Genomic DNA, 19,387 nt, shown 5'->3' on the forward strand with positions numbered 1-19,387 from the left:
GTGAGCAGTGATAAGCACCTTCATTAAAATGATGTATCGTTGGCTTTTTCTGCTCCACAGGGGGAGCCAGGGACTGTAGGCTCACCTGGCCTTAGAGGAGAGAAGGTAAGTAACATAAAAAGAAACAGGATTGAGAGTAGGTGACCTCAATAGCAGACTAGGCTTACATAAGGGGAACTCACTCAGTAGGTTGCTGAATGGGGCTCTCAGTAGACTTCATGAGGAAGATAATCACAGCAGTGCGCTAATTTTAGGGCGCAAAACTGCCTGCCATAGGGATTTTACTCAGTGGGGAACTTATTAGTGAAAGGCGTAGGTAGTGAGAAAACCAGAATCATTTGACATGGCTGCTTGCAGGGTGCTCCTTACTATGAAATGTGAATTACCAATTGAAAAGACCCATCCATTTTTATCAATTTGTGAGATTCAGATACTGTAGTGATATTTTTTTTTTACCTGTCTGCAGGGTAGTGCAGGCAGCAAAGGAGCTGATGGTAAGCCGGTAAGTTGAGGTTCAGTTCTTTGAAACAGAATGTCTCGCTTCACATCCTGATTCAGTGATGTTGTTATATCAAATGTGTCCATTTGGCAGGGAAAACCTGGACCAAGGGGACCCAGTGGCAAGGATGGACAGAAAGGTTCAAAGGTAAGAGAATAGAGCGACAAACTGTCACTGTGCAGCGGGAGGCTGGATGCATTCAAAAAGGCTTTCTGGATTTTAGCTTCAATGTTAGAGTTAGAAAGGTCCAGTCTTGTTTTTTTGTAGTCAGAGTATTTCCATTTTGTTAATAATGTACTGCACTACTTAGAAAATAATATACAAGGTAAAGACTAGTTACCCTTTTACAAACAGCAGGGGGGTAGACAACTCATTGCCACAATGCCATGTTAGCTTATATGTGGACATTTTTAGTGTTTAAAGCAGTTTGCTGGAAACTAAAACAATTGTATGTGGCATCTCGGAGCTGATGGCAAACAGGTCCGATTGCTCTGTAAGAAAAAGATGGCCAGCACAAGAATATCTAGAAGCTGAATTAAAATTAATTGTATACAAAAGTACACAGGCAGGTTTATCTTAGATTATTTAAATCTGTTTGAAGTGTTTGCATCGTTGGCTTGCTTGCAATGGAAGCAAACCAGTGAGACTGGTCAAAAGGGCTAGAAAACAGACTGATGCTATCCTTGCACACACAACATTGCATACTGCAAATGCACAGTATGAATTGTCAGATGAGGAAAAGTCAGGGCCTCTCAAGACTTTCTTGGTCCCTTTAGAGGGCACTATGATGCTTTCTGAGGACCTAAAGCCAAGAGCAAAAGAACCAAGGACTCTTTAATCCCTGCTGCTTAAATTAACATATATAATTAGGTTCTTGTGTTTGTATTGACAATATTGCACTCATAACTTTATGTTGAAGTTCATTAAGTTATTGACTTCCTGTCTGATCATACGGAATGGTCTAAATTGTATATTGTATATATTGCGACCATTTGTTTTATTGTGCTTCATATTATTACAAATTATGTTATTGTGTTTTTTATTGTTGATCATACTCATGAACCTGAAATGAAACAATACAACTTGACTAAATGAACATGAAACAGTACTGTAGCTTACAACCAATCTCCTCAAGAACCAGAAACACTATTTGATAGAATCCTTTAACAGTTTAGTTAAACAGTAGAAGTCTATACTGCATACACCGCCAGTGTCAGAATGATCTATCTTTATCTGAATTAATAATAGAAATTAAATCAAACAAATTTCACAAAACCAAAGCAGCGTCTTGTTATCCTATTTTGTTGCCAAAAATTATTTTGTTGAAGCAGCATCTGGATGAGTGAAAAGTATGAGATGCTGAAAGATTTCACCCTAAGGGCGAAATAACCATAATGCTTATTGTACAAATAGGATATGCAGGGATTCTCTTCTTACTGCAGAATTGTTACTAAGTGTAATAAATCTCTGTTGGTTTCTGTCACCCCTACCAGTGACATGCTGTGTGCCTCTGTGGTTAGCTTTATGTCAACAGTTATTTTTACCCAAATGGATAGAGGCTTGCACGATACTTGCAGATATTTGAGTGTGGGTGTGTGAATTCGCTGTGCACCTTCATGTGTATCATATAACTGCATGTGTTTGTTCATCACCTTCAATTTGCTTACACAGGGCCCATCAGGTCTTGCTGGTACAAAAGGAGAAAAGGTAAGTTTCTTATAGAACTTGTCTTGCAAAAGCTGTTCTTTATATGTATTTTCACACGCTGTGTATAGCATCAATGACCCAGCAACAAGTTCGCACCACATTAAACAGCCTTGATGTCAGCTGAGAAATTAAAATCAACTAGTCAATGTCTCTTCAACATTCTGTGCATTTTTTAAATAGCTCAATGTCCACTTACCCAAAACAGTCTAGCTTAAATAACCTATTGGATAACCTGGAGGAATTAAACTATTTGGAGTCACTGGTGGCCTTTAGAGGCAGTCAGACTTTCTTAACTTGTTTGAAATCCACTGGGACTAAGGATGTCTGCAGGAAAATCACCCCACATGGTACTGAATAATATTTCAAGCCAGCCCAGGCACTCTTATTTCAGGTCACCAAGTCTGTCTTTTGGAACATTCACATCACTTTATCCAAAACACTGAGAAATAAATCTGCCATCAACAGAGCCAGGCTGCTTTAAATTACCTTGAAGCTCTCCCACAATCACTTTACTTGGACGTCAAAGTAGAGCCAGACTGATACAGGATTTTTTAGGCTGATACCATTACTATTATGAGATTTATTTAGCTCATAAAACACAAAAACTCAAATCAGCCCAGTAATAACAGAAGTAATACTTTAGTTTAATATCAACAATGCAGCTACAACTTTTCTTGTAAACAAACAAAAGTTATGTTTACATACATAGTAACCTTGAGGTCTAACAAACGTGTGGAGTGCATTCCTTCCTCATAAAACATTTGCAAAGCTGATTTTGATGAATCTTGCATTATTTGCATCCCTGTTTACTCACTAGCGGTCTTCTTCTTAACTACCTATATTGGCGCATTACCGCCACCACCTGTCGATCAGTGGAATATTGTGAGACCAATAACACATGCATGTGTGCCTAATGCGCGCACACGGTAAAAACAAAACGGGGACTCACTCATAAAAACATTGCTCCATAGCACTACTAGTGGTCAGAAACTCCACAGGGTACCTTTGATGTAAGCGTTTTGAGAGCTACAGTACATAGAGTTGACTGTCAGGGCCTCTTATTATCATATGTCAATGTTACCAGGGTGAACATGGAGATCAAGGAGATAAGGGACTGGACGGAGCTGCAGGAGCCCCAGGACTGCCTGGACAGCCTGGTCTGGACGGACTTATGGGCTTGAAAGGAGAGAAGGTACAGAGTACCTGAACTGTTTAATCAAGTTTGTTGCACCTTAATCTGCTGACTGATTTAATACTAACATTTATTGCATCAATTGTAAAGTATTAAAAGTAGCAGCCATTTTTTCTGCACAGTCCTTCCACAGACCATATATGATAGAGATCTAGCTGGGTCTTTTTGAGTTCATATGGATCTGGCTTTTGTCTCTCCATCCACAGAGACATCAAATTACAGGTGATATCTAAGATACCACTGGTCACACTTTTGGACCAATGATGGTTTCCACTGGTTAAAAATGGACACGGATTGGCTAAATGGGGGCATTGTCATTTTTTAAAAGTTCGATAGTTCCAAAAGGTCCTTGGATCACAGTTTGGATTTGTTGTGTTTTCCCAGGGTGATGCTTGTACCAGCTGTCCTCCTCTAGGCATTGCAGTGGGTGATGGTGTAGCTGTGCCAGGCCCTAAAGGAGAGAGAGGAGAACCTGGTCCCCCAGGACAAGGGAAAAATGGCATAAATGTGAGGGAATTGTGTATTTATTTATATATTTACTTCTGGCTCTCTGTACTATGAGAATGGCTGATGATCATCTTACATGTTTTCTTTTCAGGGAAAACCAGGCTTACCAGGTGTGCAGGGGCCTGCCGGTCCCAAAGGAGGCAAGGTGTGAATTTCCATTTATTGTTTTTATCAAGTTTATAAATACATGCGGAGGATCGTGTCTCTTCATGCATCACTGACAGATTCTAATCTGTGTTCTCCTGTTCCTTCCTGTAGGGAGAAGCTGGAGTTGCAGGAGTCGGCCTTCCAGGACCACAAGTAAGTCTGATGTGTCCTTAAAAAAACACATCTGGACCAGTAAAGTAGTTTTATGTCAACAGCTGATGGATGTGGTCCTGCTGTGATCTCAGTAATGAACACCATATCCTCCCATGATATCAGAGTTTCCCTGCCTCTTACATCCAACAATCAAGTCATGAGGTTGTAAATAACTGTCTAAAATGATCCTGGGCTCTCAAATCCTTTGATTCATTGTGGAATCTTCATTTCTTTGTTGACATGGGGAAGCCAGTCCTTCCCTAGTACTCCACTGTGACTCATCTCTTGCAGTCAGGCCTCCTCACGCAAATTTCCACTCTTTGTTTCCTCCACAGACCACCTAAACCTCTTTTTGTTTTGTCTTTTTCCTTTATGTCATAGGGTGAAGAGGGGCCAAGAGGGCTCCCAGGGCTTGTAGTAAGTTTCTCTCATATTTATAAAGTCCTACTTCAATACACTACACATTTAGATTTTGGCCTAATCTGTGTGTTTTGTACAGGGAGCTCCTGGAGCCAGAGGATTGACTGGCCCTGTTGGCCCTGCAGGGGAAAAGGTAGCATAAAATAGAGAGGTGGAAGCCCAACTTATTGTTGCAATATGCAATCAAACGTACCTCATTTTGTTTGAAACAATGAAACCATGTGACTTAACACTGGTTGTTTCCTGTTCATAGGGTTTCAAAGGAGATGTCGGGCCTCCAGGACCACAGGGGCCTGTGGGCATTGGAGTAGCAGGACCCCCAGTAGGACATAAATGCATCTTTTTGCATGTGCATATGGGAATATAATGCCCTGCTGTTATATTGTCAAACACTGTTTCCTATTTACTTTTTCACCCACAGGGTAGAGATGGAGCCCCCGGCTCTCAAGGATTGCCAGGAGCTGATGGCAGACATGTGAGTTGTCTTGTTCCTTTATTGTCTAATGTGTGTGTATTGTTTGTGCATCAACAATTTGAAGAGATGTTAAAGAAATTTAAGTTGCAAAATTGGGTTGTTGCCTCTTTGTTAGCGTCTGTTCAGAGTTTTAATTTTCTTTGAGCTTCTTTGGGAATTGTCCTTGATTTAGGCATTATTTGTAACCAAGGATGTCTGCCTCGATCCATAACAGAGGCAACGTCTGCTCCCATCTCATCCTCTGTCCCCTGATCTACACTCAGCTCACTGCCCCGTGAGCTTTCCTCTGGAACAACAAAGCAAGAGTAACTAAGTGTTTGTGTGTGTGTCTTTGTCTGTGTGTGTGCATTTGCGCTGTCTCCTTCTCTTGTAGGGAATTGATGGAGCTAAGGGGGACAAGGTAAGTCTACCGTTTTGTTTGGATGAAGGGATCTGGAGGGGTTTGAATATAAGGGGGTGGAACAGATGGTAATCGCAAGAGATGGTTCAACAGCCCCCCTTCCCTCTCGCTTCACACAAACACACACACATGCGCTGACACACACATGCACACACCTGCCTCGGGGCACGGATAGAGTAGCAGCAGAGGTGACAAGTGTACTGGCAGACAAGAAGAGTTTCGGGGCCTTAAGAGAGAGTGTGTGAGAGACTATTAATTACCGCATTCATCAGAGCCACCAGTCCAGACTGTCACTGAGAGAGTGGGAGAGATGAAGAAGTGATGGAGGCCATGCTTAAGGGTCGGGATGGGTGTGAGATGTGGGACAGGAGCCCACAGTTGAAGAGGAAAAAGTCGAGAAAACTGAGAGGGAATGAGCAAAAGAGGAAACATTTTGCAGATGATTTAAGATCTTTATTCAGTGTATTCATACAGTCTGGAGCTACTGTTGGAGAGCTCATATATATTGTAAAAACCCAACTTGGATGTTAGAGGAAAGTAGTGAGAGCAGGTGTGTGTGTGGGGAGATCATGTGTGTTATGGTGAATGGGAAGGATTGTATAGACTCCTCTTATTACAGATGTTAGGTGAATTATACCTTTCTTTGCATCATAGTACCATACATTCATTGTATTCCTGCACTACATTAAGGTTTTAGGGACAAATGTATGTAATGCAATGCTTTTAAGTTCACAAAGTGGTATAAAAAAACGTTCATAGCATTTCATCCCCTGCCGTTTTGAGTGTCTTAGTGATGCATAAGATTTCAGGATTTGGCAAAACTGCACAAAAGAGCCCTGAAAGCTCAAAGAGTTCTGACTTTCTCACAGTAAGTAGAGTAGTTTTAATGTTGAATGAGGACTCGGTTTTGCAGCCTGTGCTTAAAATTGTGCAAAGAGTTTCACTTTTTTATGGGTCTTTTTTTTAAATGCATATTTCAGGGTGTACCTGGAGAGTGCAACTGCATAATCCCAGTGCACGCGGGCATAGGCGGACCTGTGAGTACACATTTACACACACACACACACACACACACACACACACACAGACACACACACACGCTGAAATAAACACGTGGGCAAACAATTAGTTTAATCGAGAGAATTGTTGCCTCACAACAGGAGTCTGAATACACATTGACTTTTTAAACACACTCTCAGAGGGTTTATTATGACTCCACAGGGGACATATTGAGGAAACATTCATGCTCAGTTATTTCCCCTGTGCATCTTTTTGTACTTTGACATTTGTTGCATTATTCTTAACTTCACTGTGCATTTTCTGTATATTCTGTTTGTGCAAGCACCGGCGCTGCTCTGATTTTGACTACTTTTGCCTTCCAGGGAGCTCCAGGAACTCCAATAAACACGTGGCAGCCCGGGCCTCAGGTCTGCCCTGTCAGCCAGCAGTCCTGTCTGATAACTTTGCTTTGTTTGCAAGCTTTGTTTCTTTTGTTACCTTGCAAAGTTTGCTTCGAAAAATCATAGAATTCTTCATTTGTGTTTGACTGTGAATGTGTAATGTCATTTGTGACAATGTCTTTGTGTGTTGTAGGGCCCACCAGGACCTCCTGGCCCCCCTGGCCCACCTGGGCCTCAGGGTGTTAATGGAATCCAAGGACCACAAGTAAGAGAAAGGGGCAGTAGGATGGTGAGGGGGGGGTCCCTCTTCAGTTCACTTCAGTAGCTGCTCCATCAGCCTGGATTGAACTACAAGGCTGATGTAGGCTTTCAGCTTGGGCATTTGGGGTACTTAAGAAAGGCAATGCTTTGACATGCTTTGCAACTTGATGGGTAAATAAAGTTCATAATATGCATGTAGGACATGGAGCGACATTATATACTGAATGTGTAGTAATAGTTTGGTTTAAAATAGGCTTAGAAAAACAGGATCAAATGATAAATGCACTAACCCATACGGTGCTTCAAGCTTTAACCCATGTGGGAAGCAACTGAGCGAGCTTTGGGAATGTCCGTCAAGACATGAACATTTATTTGAAGGTCTGGTTTTAAATATAAATGTAAAAGAATAAAGTAATGCTTATTTAAAGTGCCAGTTTGATGAATTTATAAAGTTTGGAATTCAGACAGACCTTCAAATAAAGTGTTACTGTGATCTGTGTTGCAAGAGTCAAAGGTGTAAGAAAGACATCAGAAGTGGTGATGGTAACTGAATGGAAGAGGTCATGTCTTTCACAAGGGCGCATTTGGAATAATCGCTGAACGCAAAATAGATTCCCTGAATTCAATCAGATTTTCAGATTTTTAAAGTTTCATAAGTCATGGCAGAAGAGGGAACAGGTTTGATCATTTTGGCCCTGACCCTTTGACTCTGCCTTGACTACTGGTGGAGATGGGAGTGGCTAACCCTTGACTGGCAACAGACCAGTTCAACCTCAGTTCCTTCTTTCAGGGTATCCCTGGAAACGACGGGATACCGGGGAACCCGGGTTTACCTGGATACGTAAGTAAAATTAGAGAGGCGACTAATTCGAGATCTGGGGCCTTATATAAAATGATGCAAAAGCACAAAATAAATGCATGTGTCAGGAACTGGTATTTATATAAAAAAGAAGTACATACATACTGTTAAATTATAAATATTGAGCAAAAGTGCTGCTGTTGTACTGTTAAATGATGCTGTTGATGCCAGACCAGGGACAGAGCAAATTTGGTTTATGTCACACAATACTGAAAAATGGTTATGTTGATATATATTTATGGATTACTGTGGGAGTGGACATAAGGCTTGTGCATATGCCTGCATATTTCATGGTGACTGAGATATATTACGTGAAACATACATACAGGAATTTCGCAACACTACATATGCATATTCAGAGTTTTAGCCTGTTCTGCATCTGGCCTAACGTCTGTTTGTAACCTCTGAAGGTCTTGTGTGTTCTTGTGGACAAAGTTTACTTACTGTAAGTGCAAGGACAAGATCAAAGTGGAGAAATGAGGTGGAGTGCTGTGAAGTTATCTGTGGATTCTTTTTTTATATGATGTCAGTGTTGTTTCTTTCAAGTCTGCTGAAGGCTTAATTTCATTAAGGGAACATCAATGCTGATCTCCAGCCAGCACTCAAGGGGAACTTCACCTTCAACACAGGAATTAAAGTAGAAGTTTGATGGAGGAAAGGGAGGTCCTGGAAAATCAGGAGACCACTCTGGAAAACATTTGAGACTGATCGCACAGAAAGTCTGCAGAAAGGTGTTGATTGATCGCATATTAGGTAACACCTCTACTGTTAAAATGACTGCAAACAGCCATGATCTGTATATTTAAATGCACCCATGGATCATGGGTGAAAGGAAGAGATGCACTGAAATTTGACTGAGTCATAGTGTAAGCTCTGACTTATTGCAGAATTGCTAGATATTATTACCCACAATGAGACATTGGACTGCAGTTGAAAAGTTGGCACCTTCTAGCCCCCATGCACTCACTTGCCCACACATGTCCAGACTTAGTTTGTCCTTAATGTTGGCAGATAAACCCATCAATGCCTCCTCCTATCTTTCATGGTTCTTCAGGTATTATGTCACTCAAAGTGACAGCATAGCTTTCAGGACCCTCAAAAACTACATAACAGCATGTTACTCAGAGAAATCACAAAGTTAGCAGTTTGCAGTTCCCTTTAGAGTGTGGCAGAATTGAACATTGCACAGTGACATATAATTATAGAGAACCCTCTTTTGAACAAGGCCTTGTTCTAGCCCGTAAAACAGCCAGTAGCATGCAGCATAAAATAGCCTTTCTAGCTAATGGCTCCAATTTGAACAATGTCAAATCGGTTTGTAATGACTTTGAAACCAGGCCAGGTGCTATTGACAGACTCTCTCAGTGGAAAGGGTCCCACTGCTTTGATAGGGAGCAGACCACCTTTCACAGTAAATGTGATTGGGCTTGTGGAGTGAGCCGGTTTTATTTCAGAACTCACTATAAATAGACAGCATAACTCCATTGTGGTATTTGTCTCTGTTTTATTATTTTATGTGTACTTGCACATATCCAGTATGTGTATGTACAGTATGTGTGAGCAGAGCCAGTTATGTGTTCTGCTTTCTTGGTGCCACATTCTGCTCTTTGAATTGTAAACTTTTCTGGTGCTGAAGTTTCCCAGTCATTAGTTGAAATGGGTACTGAGGTTTTCTTGTCTTAGTGTCTTGTTGTCTTTTTTCGGGTTTATCTGCTATTGTTTTGTTTAACCAATTCATATTTGTCACACTCTTTATGAGAATCAAGTATCAGCATATATGGTCAACACTTCTGACTTTCTAGGGCTCATGTAGGCTACTTTAGGCTTAGAGGCTTTTTTGGGCCATAAAATCATACCAAAACTTACTCAACTTACTACTGTATATAGAGCCTAATGGCAATAAACAGAGGGTTGAATGTGGTGCAGTGAGGGTGTAATAAGCCTAGGCCACTTTATTTTAATGTGTAAATTAAGTTGGATTTTTACAGAAATAATTACGAAATATTATTATGCTGCACCATTAAATGCTTTGTAATTGTAGAGTTAGGAAAAAGAATCATATGATTGAGTACAGTACCGTGGTGTAAAGAAATACTCAGTTGGATGAGGAGTGAATAGTCCTCAATTTTGTCTTGACATTGGACTGAATGAGACGGTCTGACACACATATTGCTTGGAAAGGTTGTGACAGTTTATACCAGGTTTTTTTTTGTAGCTTTTGGTGATAAAGTGAAGAGTACCCCATCAAGATTTCAATGACTCTTTGATAGACTCAGCAAATTGCAATACAAACATTGTGTGCCATTGTATAAAACAACAATAAACAACAAAGTTAAGAAAAACATGAAATATGTAAATGAGATCATGTGTAAGTAGGTTCTCCATTTCATAATCAATACATCTGTGCATTGCATGGAGGAACAATAGTGTCCATCAACATTGAATTAAAATTGAGCAAATTGTGTATGCATACTGACATCCTTGAATGTACTTAATTTGGCTACTGCTTCCATGTGATTGCACAAACCTATCCGGGTTAGAATTAGTATGTAGCTCTCAACTGTACCAAGGTAGTGTCTTCATCAGTCATAAACATGTACGGAACTCAAAATCCATCTCAGTGTTAGTGACAGACTGTTATACAATACGGTGTATGAAAGTGGGAAGAAGCGTGGTCTTGTGTTTGATCTTATCAGGGTGTGAAGTCGTGGAAGAAACAATACTTCATTGCAACACTGTCCTTGAACTCTATTTGGAGAAGAATATTGGGCAACTCAAAGAAAAGAGCTGATTTTGATAAATAGAGTTTTCCTTAATTATCTTTGATGTCATAAAGTTCTTAAGAATTAAATGAATATTAATTTAATTTCCATTTCCCTGCCATCTGTAGAACCCCACTGGACCACACCAGCTGCCTCAAGACTCTACTGGAGGAGATGTTGATGTACGTTCATGAGTAAAAATGCATTTTGGGAAATGGGGTTTTATTGTACTCAGTGGCTTTCCTTTCTTTTTGCTTTGTCAGTTCTTGGCATGAAAACTGTGGATCAATGTGTTTGTGTTTATATGTATGCATGTGTGTGTGTGTGCTATAACACAGGAGGACTGTGGTGAGGGCTGTTCCCAAGGGTTGCCAGGGGTGCCAGGCATGGCTGGTGCCAAGGGAGAAAAAGGAGATGAGGGCAAGCCTGGTGTAACCCCCTTGGACAGCTGTGACAGGGTGAGACTTGGCGGGGCAGGGAGTTTCTTGTCGAAACATTTCCAGCTTCGCTACATGATTTTCCATATCCAGAATCATATGAAATGTCACCTATAGTAGATTCACTGTGTTTGTTGTTGTGCTTTGATGAATGCAAAATGGCAATCCCTCATTTTGCATTGTATTCAAGTTTGCATAGCTTGATGCGAGAAGCTATCAGTCTGACTTGATATAGTGCCAGCAGTAAGGCATTGCTCTGATAACTTATTCTCTTGTCTGCTTCTAGTGTTTGGAGAGACTGCAGCAAGAGCAGGCGACACAAGCAGTGGTCAGTTGAGATCATTGTCATATTCTAAGGACATGCACAGAAACACATGCATACACTCACAGAGACATATGTGCACATTTCCTAGTATTTTACTTATTTACCTCACAGGATGACCGATCCTGCACAGGAACACCTGGGGTTCCTGGAATGCCTGGATTGCCAGGAACAAAAGGAGAGCCAGTGAGTCTAACATACATACTGTTAATTTAATGTGAGGGTGTATGTTTGTCCAAGTATGCATATCCAAGTGACTTTACAGAGTTTAGGATCACCTTTCTTTCTTTTATCTTTACTACAGGGCGCACCAGGAGACAGAGGCCAAGCTGGAATACCAGGAATCATGGTGAGGCTTTGTCAGACCTTAGGATTTAGCAACATAACTCTCTCTTGTTGAACTATTCCAGACAGCTAAACTTTAACTCCTACGAAGCTTATTTATAGTAGAGAAGATTTAAAACGCATATTTTCCTGTTAATGACAAGACTAGAAAGCTATAAAGGTGGACTCTTATTCTGAAATCCCCATCTACTGTGTGGATGTGCCTACTTTGATGACATTGTTTTCGAACTTACCACTCACTACAAAAGTTCAAAAGTGTTTGAAAACTATAAAGTGCATTATAATCTCTGCCTTGCATTAGTACTTCTGTGATTTTTTGTTTCATTTTTTGTTTCATTTTAGGACAGCACTATTGGGTTTTTGTCTCATAGCTTTAGATTTGAAGTGACTTGAGAGGAACTTGTGTTTCCATGAATTCAGAGAGCCCCCTACTGGTCTCAGTGAAAATGTTGTACAATGTGGCCCAACACAATAACATCTTGAATACTGATTTACAGAAATGTGAATACTACAGTGCTTGTAGTATTCACATCACTGTCAGGAACACGTTTGAACCTGCTTTAACCAGAGGTGTGAATTGATTTTATTTTGATATCTAAATTAATCTCAGCTGTTTTAAAGTGTTCCTTTCTTCTTTTTCTGTCCACAGGGACCTCCTGGTTTCCCAGGTCCTCCGGGCCAATCTGGTTTACCTGTAAGTTTTATTCACACATCCAACTTCATTTTATTGTTTTTCCGCTCTTACTCTCTTTTAATTAGTAGTGGATGACAGAATAAGAAAAAATAGTTTGATGAAATCTTAAGTAAAGAGGTAACAATTAAACACCAAAGTATGGTTTACATTTTGTAGTACCTTGACATTTGCAAGTGCCTTCATCATTTCAAGTGTTAATTGTAAAAAAGTTTATTAGTATTTCTTTTAATTGCATTATTTAATTGTTAATACTGATGTATTGATGCTTATGTAGCATTATACTGTTGCTGCTTTTTGAGATGGAGCTAGTTTTATCTTATGAACAGTATAGTGCAGTGATTCCAAACCTACAGGGGCACCAAGATAAATTCTGGGGGTTGTGAGAAGATTAAGTGGGCAGTTTGTCCTCAAACTGTTATTTAAATGAAACCATCTGAGAAGTTTAGAGGAGAAATCCCTCTTTGGTAACTGCAAACAATTCCTACAAAAAGGTTGGAAACCACTGGTTTTGTATTTAACAATGCATTGCATCTTAGATATTTAAAACATTTTTAATGTGAAATCTTAACTATAGCTGTCAAATAAATTAAGTTGAGTAAAAAGTACGCTATTTTTTTCCTGAAATGTAATGAAGTAGAAGTATAAAGTAGCATTAAATAGAAATAGTAAAGTAACATACAAGTACCTCTAGTCTTCTCTGTCTTTTTGGCTTTTTTAAATACAGATCATCTCATGTTTAAATCAAGCATCAATTGATTATGCCGCCTTTGCCATCTCTGCATCCTCCCTGCGTCTCTCCGTGGCTCTTTAATGAAAGTTGTTTCAGATGAGGAAAAGGTTTGGTTGTCTTTCTCCAGTTGTTCAATTATTCCCCCCGTCTAAGTGATGGAGAGTGGGACTGCTGTGCAGACAGAGGACCCACCCCACCCCCACCCCCCTTTCTCCTCATACAGATTTATTGTTTTAGGAGAATAGAGATGCTAAATGGTTGAGCTGTGTGAGCGCTGCATGGAATCCATTTGCAGCGTAGTAGCACTTTACAGCAGGTGTTTGCTTCTGCTGTGTGCAGTGGTGTATCTGTGTGGACTGTTTGTGAGGGAGAGGGAGAGAAGTGTGACCCTTATGTTTGGTGGTGAGGAAGTTGCTCACAATGATCAGCTACTAATTAGTTTCTCTAATTATGATCAAGTAGAAATTACTTTCTCTAAATTACAACCCTCAGTAATCACTCTAATAACCAAATACACTGCAAAATCTTTTTCTTACCATTTTTTTTGAAGTTCTGTTTTAGGGATAATGCCCAGCTTCCACTGACATTCTTTTATTCACTCATATATTAAAAAAGTTCTCTTTCTTTTATCCCAGCACTCATCTGTCTTCCGCTTGCAGCAGCTGTTGCTAGGCAACAGATCACACTTGCACATGCATATTAATATTTATGTCAAACAACATTCAATATTTAATTAGTAGACAGTGAAATATAGGTTTTCAATACATCATGGAATCATTCTCTTGAAATGTTATCCATAACAGAAGTAAAGTCAGTCTGTAATGTGATCACAATATTGTGTTGCTTTATACAGCTAATTTTCACTCATAGTCTTTTGTTGCCAACGAACTGGACTGATCAGGCAACGTTCAGCCTCAGAATATCACCACCACAGAACTAAATCACCATCCTGAAGCCTCATAGAGGTGTAGAGCAGAGGACAAAATCAAATGTAGGCAGTCCCAAAGGGAGATGGCACAAGCCAGATACCTGTTCCCTCTCGTTGATGTCGACTTGCCTTGTCCTTCGCTCATTTCCTCCTGACATATATATCACGTCCTCTCCTTCATTTTCTAATCATTCCTCACTCCCGTCATCCTCAGGGTCAACAGGGTGAGCGAGGGTCACCCGGCCTCACAGGAATGAAGGGCGAGCAGGTAAGTATCTGCCAATCAAATTCTCTGGAATTATAACATATAGGAAAATAACCGCTTTCCCTGTTTGATAGATTATATGATCTTTACCTCAGGGCCCTCCGGGGACGTCAGGGTATCCAGGAACCATGGGACCACCTGGACTGCCTGTAGGTTACTCTCACCGCCTCGTTATAAAGAAACTATGGGATTGACAACAATCTGACAGCTTTAATGAATGTATAGGTGGATACATTGATATGTGAACTGACATTGATTAACTGTCCATATGTATTTGTCAGGGACTGAAGGGTGAACGCGGGAGCCCAGGAAGCAGTGGTCAGAAAGGAGAATCAGTAAGACATTGCACCCTTGTAATACACAATGCATCATGCAGCTAGTGCTGTATATCACTGGCTAACATTTTCTGCCCTTCTTCAGGGTCCTCCTGGTAACCCTGGGTACCAAGGACAGGCTGGCTCACCGGTCAGTGTTTCATCATAAATTTTGCTCAGCAGTATTTAGAGCCTGACATTGATTTATCATTCCAAACTTAAATAACTGTGAATAATGTGAGCCATTCTGTGTCTACAGGGCATTAAAGGAGACACAGGACCAGCAGGGCCTGTTGGTGCCAAAGGGGATCAGGTATGTGTAACACATGTTGTACATACACATAATAGGAAAATGTGACTATTAGAAACAAATTAAACACATATTAATATGTCACTCTTTTTATTTCAAGGGTTTCCAAGGACAACCAGGTTTCCCAGGACCACCAGTATGTAAATGCTTTACCTCCTCTATGGCAAATTCTTGTCTTTGGAATAGTTGTAGTGACTTTGTATGTTACTGTGTATATTTTTAGGGTTCCCCAGGTCTTACTGGCAAAACTGGAAGGGAAGGGCTCTCTGGGCTTAAAGGTGAAAAGGTGAGTACAAATCACACATCTAGCTGTTTCTGATTTGCATCCAGATTTATCATTTGTTTGTACTGAAAATCTCAACTTTCAAAGGGCAATGATGGCGCTCAAGGCTCTCAGGGACCAACTGGAGCCCCAGGCTCACCAGGCTCCCCAGGGCTGATGGTAAATGCATGTTATATTGCTGTATATTATGTAAATTTGACACATTCCAACATATCTATGAACTGTATACTCATCTGCACTCGCTGTCTGTGTTTGCAATGAAAGGGCCCCCCTGGCATTGAGGGAATGGATGGAAAAGATGGGAAACCAGGGGTGCGGGTGAGTTAGCATCACATGGTTGGCATGCCCACACACAAGCACAATATCCAAACACACACTGAGGTCATGCCATAGTTGGTACAGTTAAAGACATGCATTTAATAGCTGACGTTTGACACTGGCTACTTTTTCATTATCAGGGAGAAACTGGCCCTCCAGGCCCAGTAGGACCACGAGGAATCCCAGTAAGTATCACCTAACATCTACATGACCTGATTTGATTCTCTCTCCGTCCAGTGCAGAAAACAAAATGAATTCGGCTTGAGAAGTGTACTGTGCATATCTTGAACATCTTGAATGCTATTCAAATCAGATCTTAACATGATATGCAGAATAATGCATTTTTTGTACCGATCATTTGTATCCACTTGGTGTTGTTTATTTGTAAGATCAATCTAATATTATAATCTGAAAGCATGCATTAACAGTTAGACAAGGTTTTAATTCAGTATGTGTTTTTTATTCATAAGTTTAACATTTACACAATATACATTATATATTTGCCAACATCTGCATCCCCCCACGCCCCATCCCCTTGGTGACCAGCCAACACAGAGAGTGGAAAATTAAATAAATAATATTCATAACAAATATTATGAAAAAAAGAAGAAAAGACTAAACTAACTCAACTGTTAAAGCACATTAATACAATGATTAAAATAAGGTTCTACAGTGATTCTACAAAGTTATAGTCATCAGTTACAGTCATCAGATCCCCTGATGTAATTGGAAGGATTGGCACAACATTTTTTACAGACATTAATGGTGCCCAGACAATGTATCGTAATCACTTTGGAGATCCCCTGACTTTCCATGGTGTAGCACCAGCATGAGGTTCACATTTGTGGTTTTGAGTAAATTGTCTCTGCAACTATTGGATGGATTAAATGTAAATGGACTGTACTTGTATAGCACCTTTCTAGTCGTCTGACACTATGCTTCACACACTACATATCACATTCACACACATTTATACACTGATGGCAGGTACCAACTGCTCATCAGTACAAAGAAACTACTTAATCATTCACACACCTCGGGTTCATGTGGGCCGAGGGAAGCCGGGATCGAACCGCCGACCTTCCGCCGCCTACCACTAAGCCACAGCCACAGTGCATTAGAATTGCATTGCCATGGCTTACCTTCGGTCTCACAAACTCTAAACTAGTATGCAAATCAGCCTGCATGACTAAACCTTTTTCATTGAAAGCCTATCTAAAGCTCTTAATGGAGAGATGGATTTACAGCAATGGGGGAATATTTTGCTCTCCTCAGATTTTGACTTGCATTTTGGATTTAAAATGTGTAGAAAAATCTCAAGACAGGTGTGATCATCTAAATTCTTGAGCTTTGTACAGATCCTAATTAAATTATCATGGACTGTGACTCTGATATTTCACTCACCTCACCCATGTTGGCAAACTACATTAGCATGTGCAATCATTATTGCACTTGTCCTATTAATGTTGTAGGTGTCACTGGTGATGTGACCTCATTTGAGACTTCTAAGCCTCTGATCTTCTAAGATCTTTCCAACTTTCTGTCTTGTATGTGGACACAGCAGAGATAGTGACATTCACACACTTTAGTCAGCTTCAGTGAAGAGAAGAGTAGCCTCTCTTCTTTTTTTCATTTCTCTCGCACACTCTCTGTATCTCAGTTTGTGTTCGACCCAAGAGCAGGTGTTCAGGATTTCAAAGATACGTCTGCCTGTTCTTTGGCAGCCTCGACTTTGTGAATTTTGATACTGTACCAAATCTCATTCTCTTTGATGTCTCTCCTCAGGGATTCAAAGGGAAAACTGGCCATGCTGGCTTTCCTGGACAGAAGGTTAGCCAACAACTCATTGCTCTAACGTCACACTATGTCTGTCTGTTTGTCTACTTACCGTTGCTGTCCGTTGTGCATTAGCCTAAGTTGTTTTATCATTGCCTTTTCATTACTCCTTCAGGGTGATGTTGGACCTGCAGGTCCACCTGGACCATCAGGCAGACCTGGACATGAGGTGAGTATTTTTGCTTTCTATCATTTCCCCAAGTCGATTTGTTTTAAGATTAGAGAGCACATCGTAGAAAAGGTTTCAGTCGTAGTCATCTGGACACTGTTTTCAGAATCAAGACGTTTGGCTCCCATCCGGAGGTCATTCGAGAATGACCTCCGGATGGGAGCCAAACATGAAAACAGTGTCCAGACACTCCTGACTGAAACCTTTCTACGATAGAACACTCCTGGACGAATGAGGGACTACACCGTCTTTTTAGAGAGCACATTGATAATCTGTGCATACAAGCCCAAAACTTGTGTATGTATATGCATGTATGTATATATATCATAGTGAGTGTAACCATGCAGATCTCTAAAGGTCAATCTGTGACATTTCCAGGGTGATCCCGGTACCCCAGGAGCTCTGGGACGACCTGGACCCCCCGGCCACATTGTATGTTCACTGCTGTTTTAAGCTTCTACATGTATGATCTGTAGATATTGTGGTATGTTTGTGTGTTAAATTTGAATAATGTCTGTGTTAACCTTCCCCAATAGGGCTCTACAGGTCCAGCTGGACCACCGGGGCCTCCTGGTCCATCAGGTTTGGTAAGAGAAAATGCTCTGAAACGTGACCATCATAATTTTAATAAACAAGAAATGGATGATAGTATTAAATTCGCTGAATCTTCCCAAGGGGAAAATGGGTTGTTTCAGCAGCCAAATACGTGTTGGAGATCAGAATAAAAAACTGTAAATAGTGAGCACAGAGCATGACAAATAATACCAACATTAATTATGATTACAGTAAGTAATTACAGAAGCTACACATACTGAAAAAAATAAAGAAAATAGATAAGGACCATATCCTTATCTATCTTCTTTATTTTTTTTCAGTATGTGTATCATATCTTCATTTAAAGTTAAAAGTTAAAAATTTTGCGCCTTAAGAAAGTGTTAAAATGATGCATTATGAACTATACTGTAGAGAGAGAGAGAGAGAGAGAGAGAGAGGGTGAAGTCCTGCTGTGAAAAGTGCAATCAATAGAAGAGAATCTGAATCCTCCATCTTTCCTCTGTAGGGTATAAAAGGAGATAAGGGCCAAGCTGGTGAGAGGGGTCTTCCAGGGATGAGTGGAAGCCCAGGACCACCTGGGCACCCAGGGGCCATGGTTAGTACCTCTCAATGTGTATCAACTTCCAAATTTGCCCTGTGAAATGAAGTAAATTTAATTAAACATTATTCAAGCTGCTACCATGCCAATATATCTCACTTAACCTTTTTTTCTCCTGCTTTGACTTTGTCTTTTAGGGAGAGCCGGGCAGTGACGGTTCTCCTGGTAAAGATGTGAGTAATGTCTGGGTGTGGTGTTTGTCCCCATTAAAGTATAATGGAGACAGATCGATGTGGTGATGTGTATATTTCATTCCACTGATGGATATTTCTTTCTTTGTTTTGACAGGGAGTGGCAGGCCTACCAGGGGACAACGGGCAGCCAGGTCAAAAGGTAAGAGCCGACTCAGGGTGGCACAGTATATTATGTGTGTGTGTTGTCAAGCCGAGCATCAGTCATCCATTACCTCTGCAGACCATCTGACTGCAGCGAGATGCACCCTTTTTCTGTTCCTTTTAGCTCAGGGAGACTTAGGCCGGCACTCTATGGTGCTGAACACGC

At 40.6% G+C, this 19,387-nt stretch overlaps 1 protein-coding gene across 5 annotated transcripts in view; it reads left to right on the forward strand.

Moving 5' to 3' along the window:
* The window catches only part of col16a1 (collagen, type XVI, alpha 1), a 67,196-nt gene that overhangs the window by 41,916 nt on the left and 5,893 nt on the right, over positions 1-19,387 (forward strand). For 3 of the 5 annotated variants that reach the window (XM_044171026.1, XM_044171029.1, XM_044171027.1), the window contains 40 exons: positions 61-105; positions 467-502; positions 593-646; positions 2,171-2,206; positions 3,291-3,398; positions 3,783-3,905; positions 3,997-4,050; positions 4,164-4,205; positions 4,587-4,622; positions 4,705-4,758; positions 4,879-4,947; positions 5,047-5,100; positions 5,474-5,500; positions 6,481-6,537; positions 6,883-6,927; positions 7,094-7,165; positions 7,952-8,002; positions 10,911-10,964; positions 11,121-11,240; positions 11,506-11,547; positions 11,656-11,727; positions 11,846-11,890; positions 12,536-12,580; positions 14,453-14,506; positions 14,599-14,652; positions 14,785-14,838; positions 14,924-14,968; positions 15,077-15,130; positions 15,228-15,263; positions 15,351-15,413; positions 15,498-15,569; positions 15,675-15,728; positions 15,869-15,913; positions 17,514-17,558; positions 17,680-17,733; positions 18,112-18,165; positions 18,270-18,320; positions 18,794-18,883; positions 19,024-19,059; positions 19,175-19,219. In XM_044171026.1, the coding sequence (XP_044026961.1) occupies positions 61-105; positions 467-502; positions 593-646; positions 2,171-2,206; positions 3,291-3,398; positions 3,783-3,905; positions 3,997-4,050; positions 4,164-4,205; positions 4,587-4,622; positions 4,705-4,758; positions 4,879-4,947; positions 5,047-5,100; positions 5,474-5,500; positions 6,481-6,537; positions 6,883-6,927; positions 7,094-7,165; positions 7,952-8,002; positions 10,911-10,964; positions 11,121-11,240; positions 11,506-11,547; positions 11,656-11,727; positions 11,846-11,890; positions 12,536-12,580; positions 14,453-14,506; positions 14,599-14,652; positions 14,785-14,838; positions 14,924-14,968; positions 15,077-15,130; positions 15,228-15,263; positions 15,351-15,413; positions 15,498-15,569; positions 15,675-15,728; positions 15,869-15,913; positions 17,514-17,558; positions 17,680-17,733; positions 18,112-18,165; positions 18,270-18,320; positions 18,794-18,883; positions 19,024-19,059; positions 19,175-19,219 (2,247 nt within the window). The remainder of the gene's footprint in view (positions 1-60; positions 106-466; positions 503-592; positions 647-2,170; positions 2,207-3,290; positions 3,399-3,782; positions 3,906-3,996; positions 4,051-4,163; positions 4,206-4,586; positions 4,623-4,704; positions 4,759-4,878; positions 4,948-5,046; positions 5,101-5,473; positions 5,501-6,480; positions 6,538-6,882; positions 6,928-7,093; positions 7,166-7,951; positions 8,003-10,910; positions 10,965-11,120; positions 11,241-11,505; positions 11,548-11,655; positions 11,728-11,845; positions 11,891-12,535; positions 12,581-14,452; positions 14,507-14,598; positions 14,653-14,784; positions 14,839-14,923; positions 14,969-15,076; positions 15,131-15,227; positions 15,264-15,350; positions 15,414-15,497; positions 15,570-15,674; positions 15,729-15,868; positions 15,914-17,513; positions 17,559-17,679; positions 17,734-18,111; positions 18,166-18,269; positions 18,321-18,793; positions 18,884-19,023; positions 19,060-19,174; positions 19,220-19,387) is intronic. The other 2 variants (XM_044171028.1, XM_044171030.1) reach the window with 2 other exon arrangements.

Source organism: Siniperca chuatsi, linkage group LG17 (genome assembly GCF_020085105.1).
Source record: "Siniperca chuatsi isolate FFG_IHB_CAS linkage group LG17, ASM2008510v1, whole genome shotgun sequence".
NCBI lineage: Eukaryota > Metazoa > Chordata > Actinopteri > Centrarchiformes > Sinipercidae > Siniperca > Siniperca chuatsi.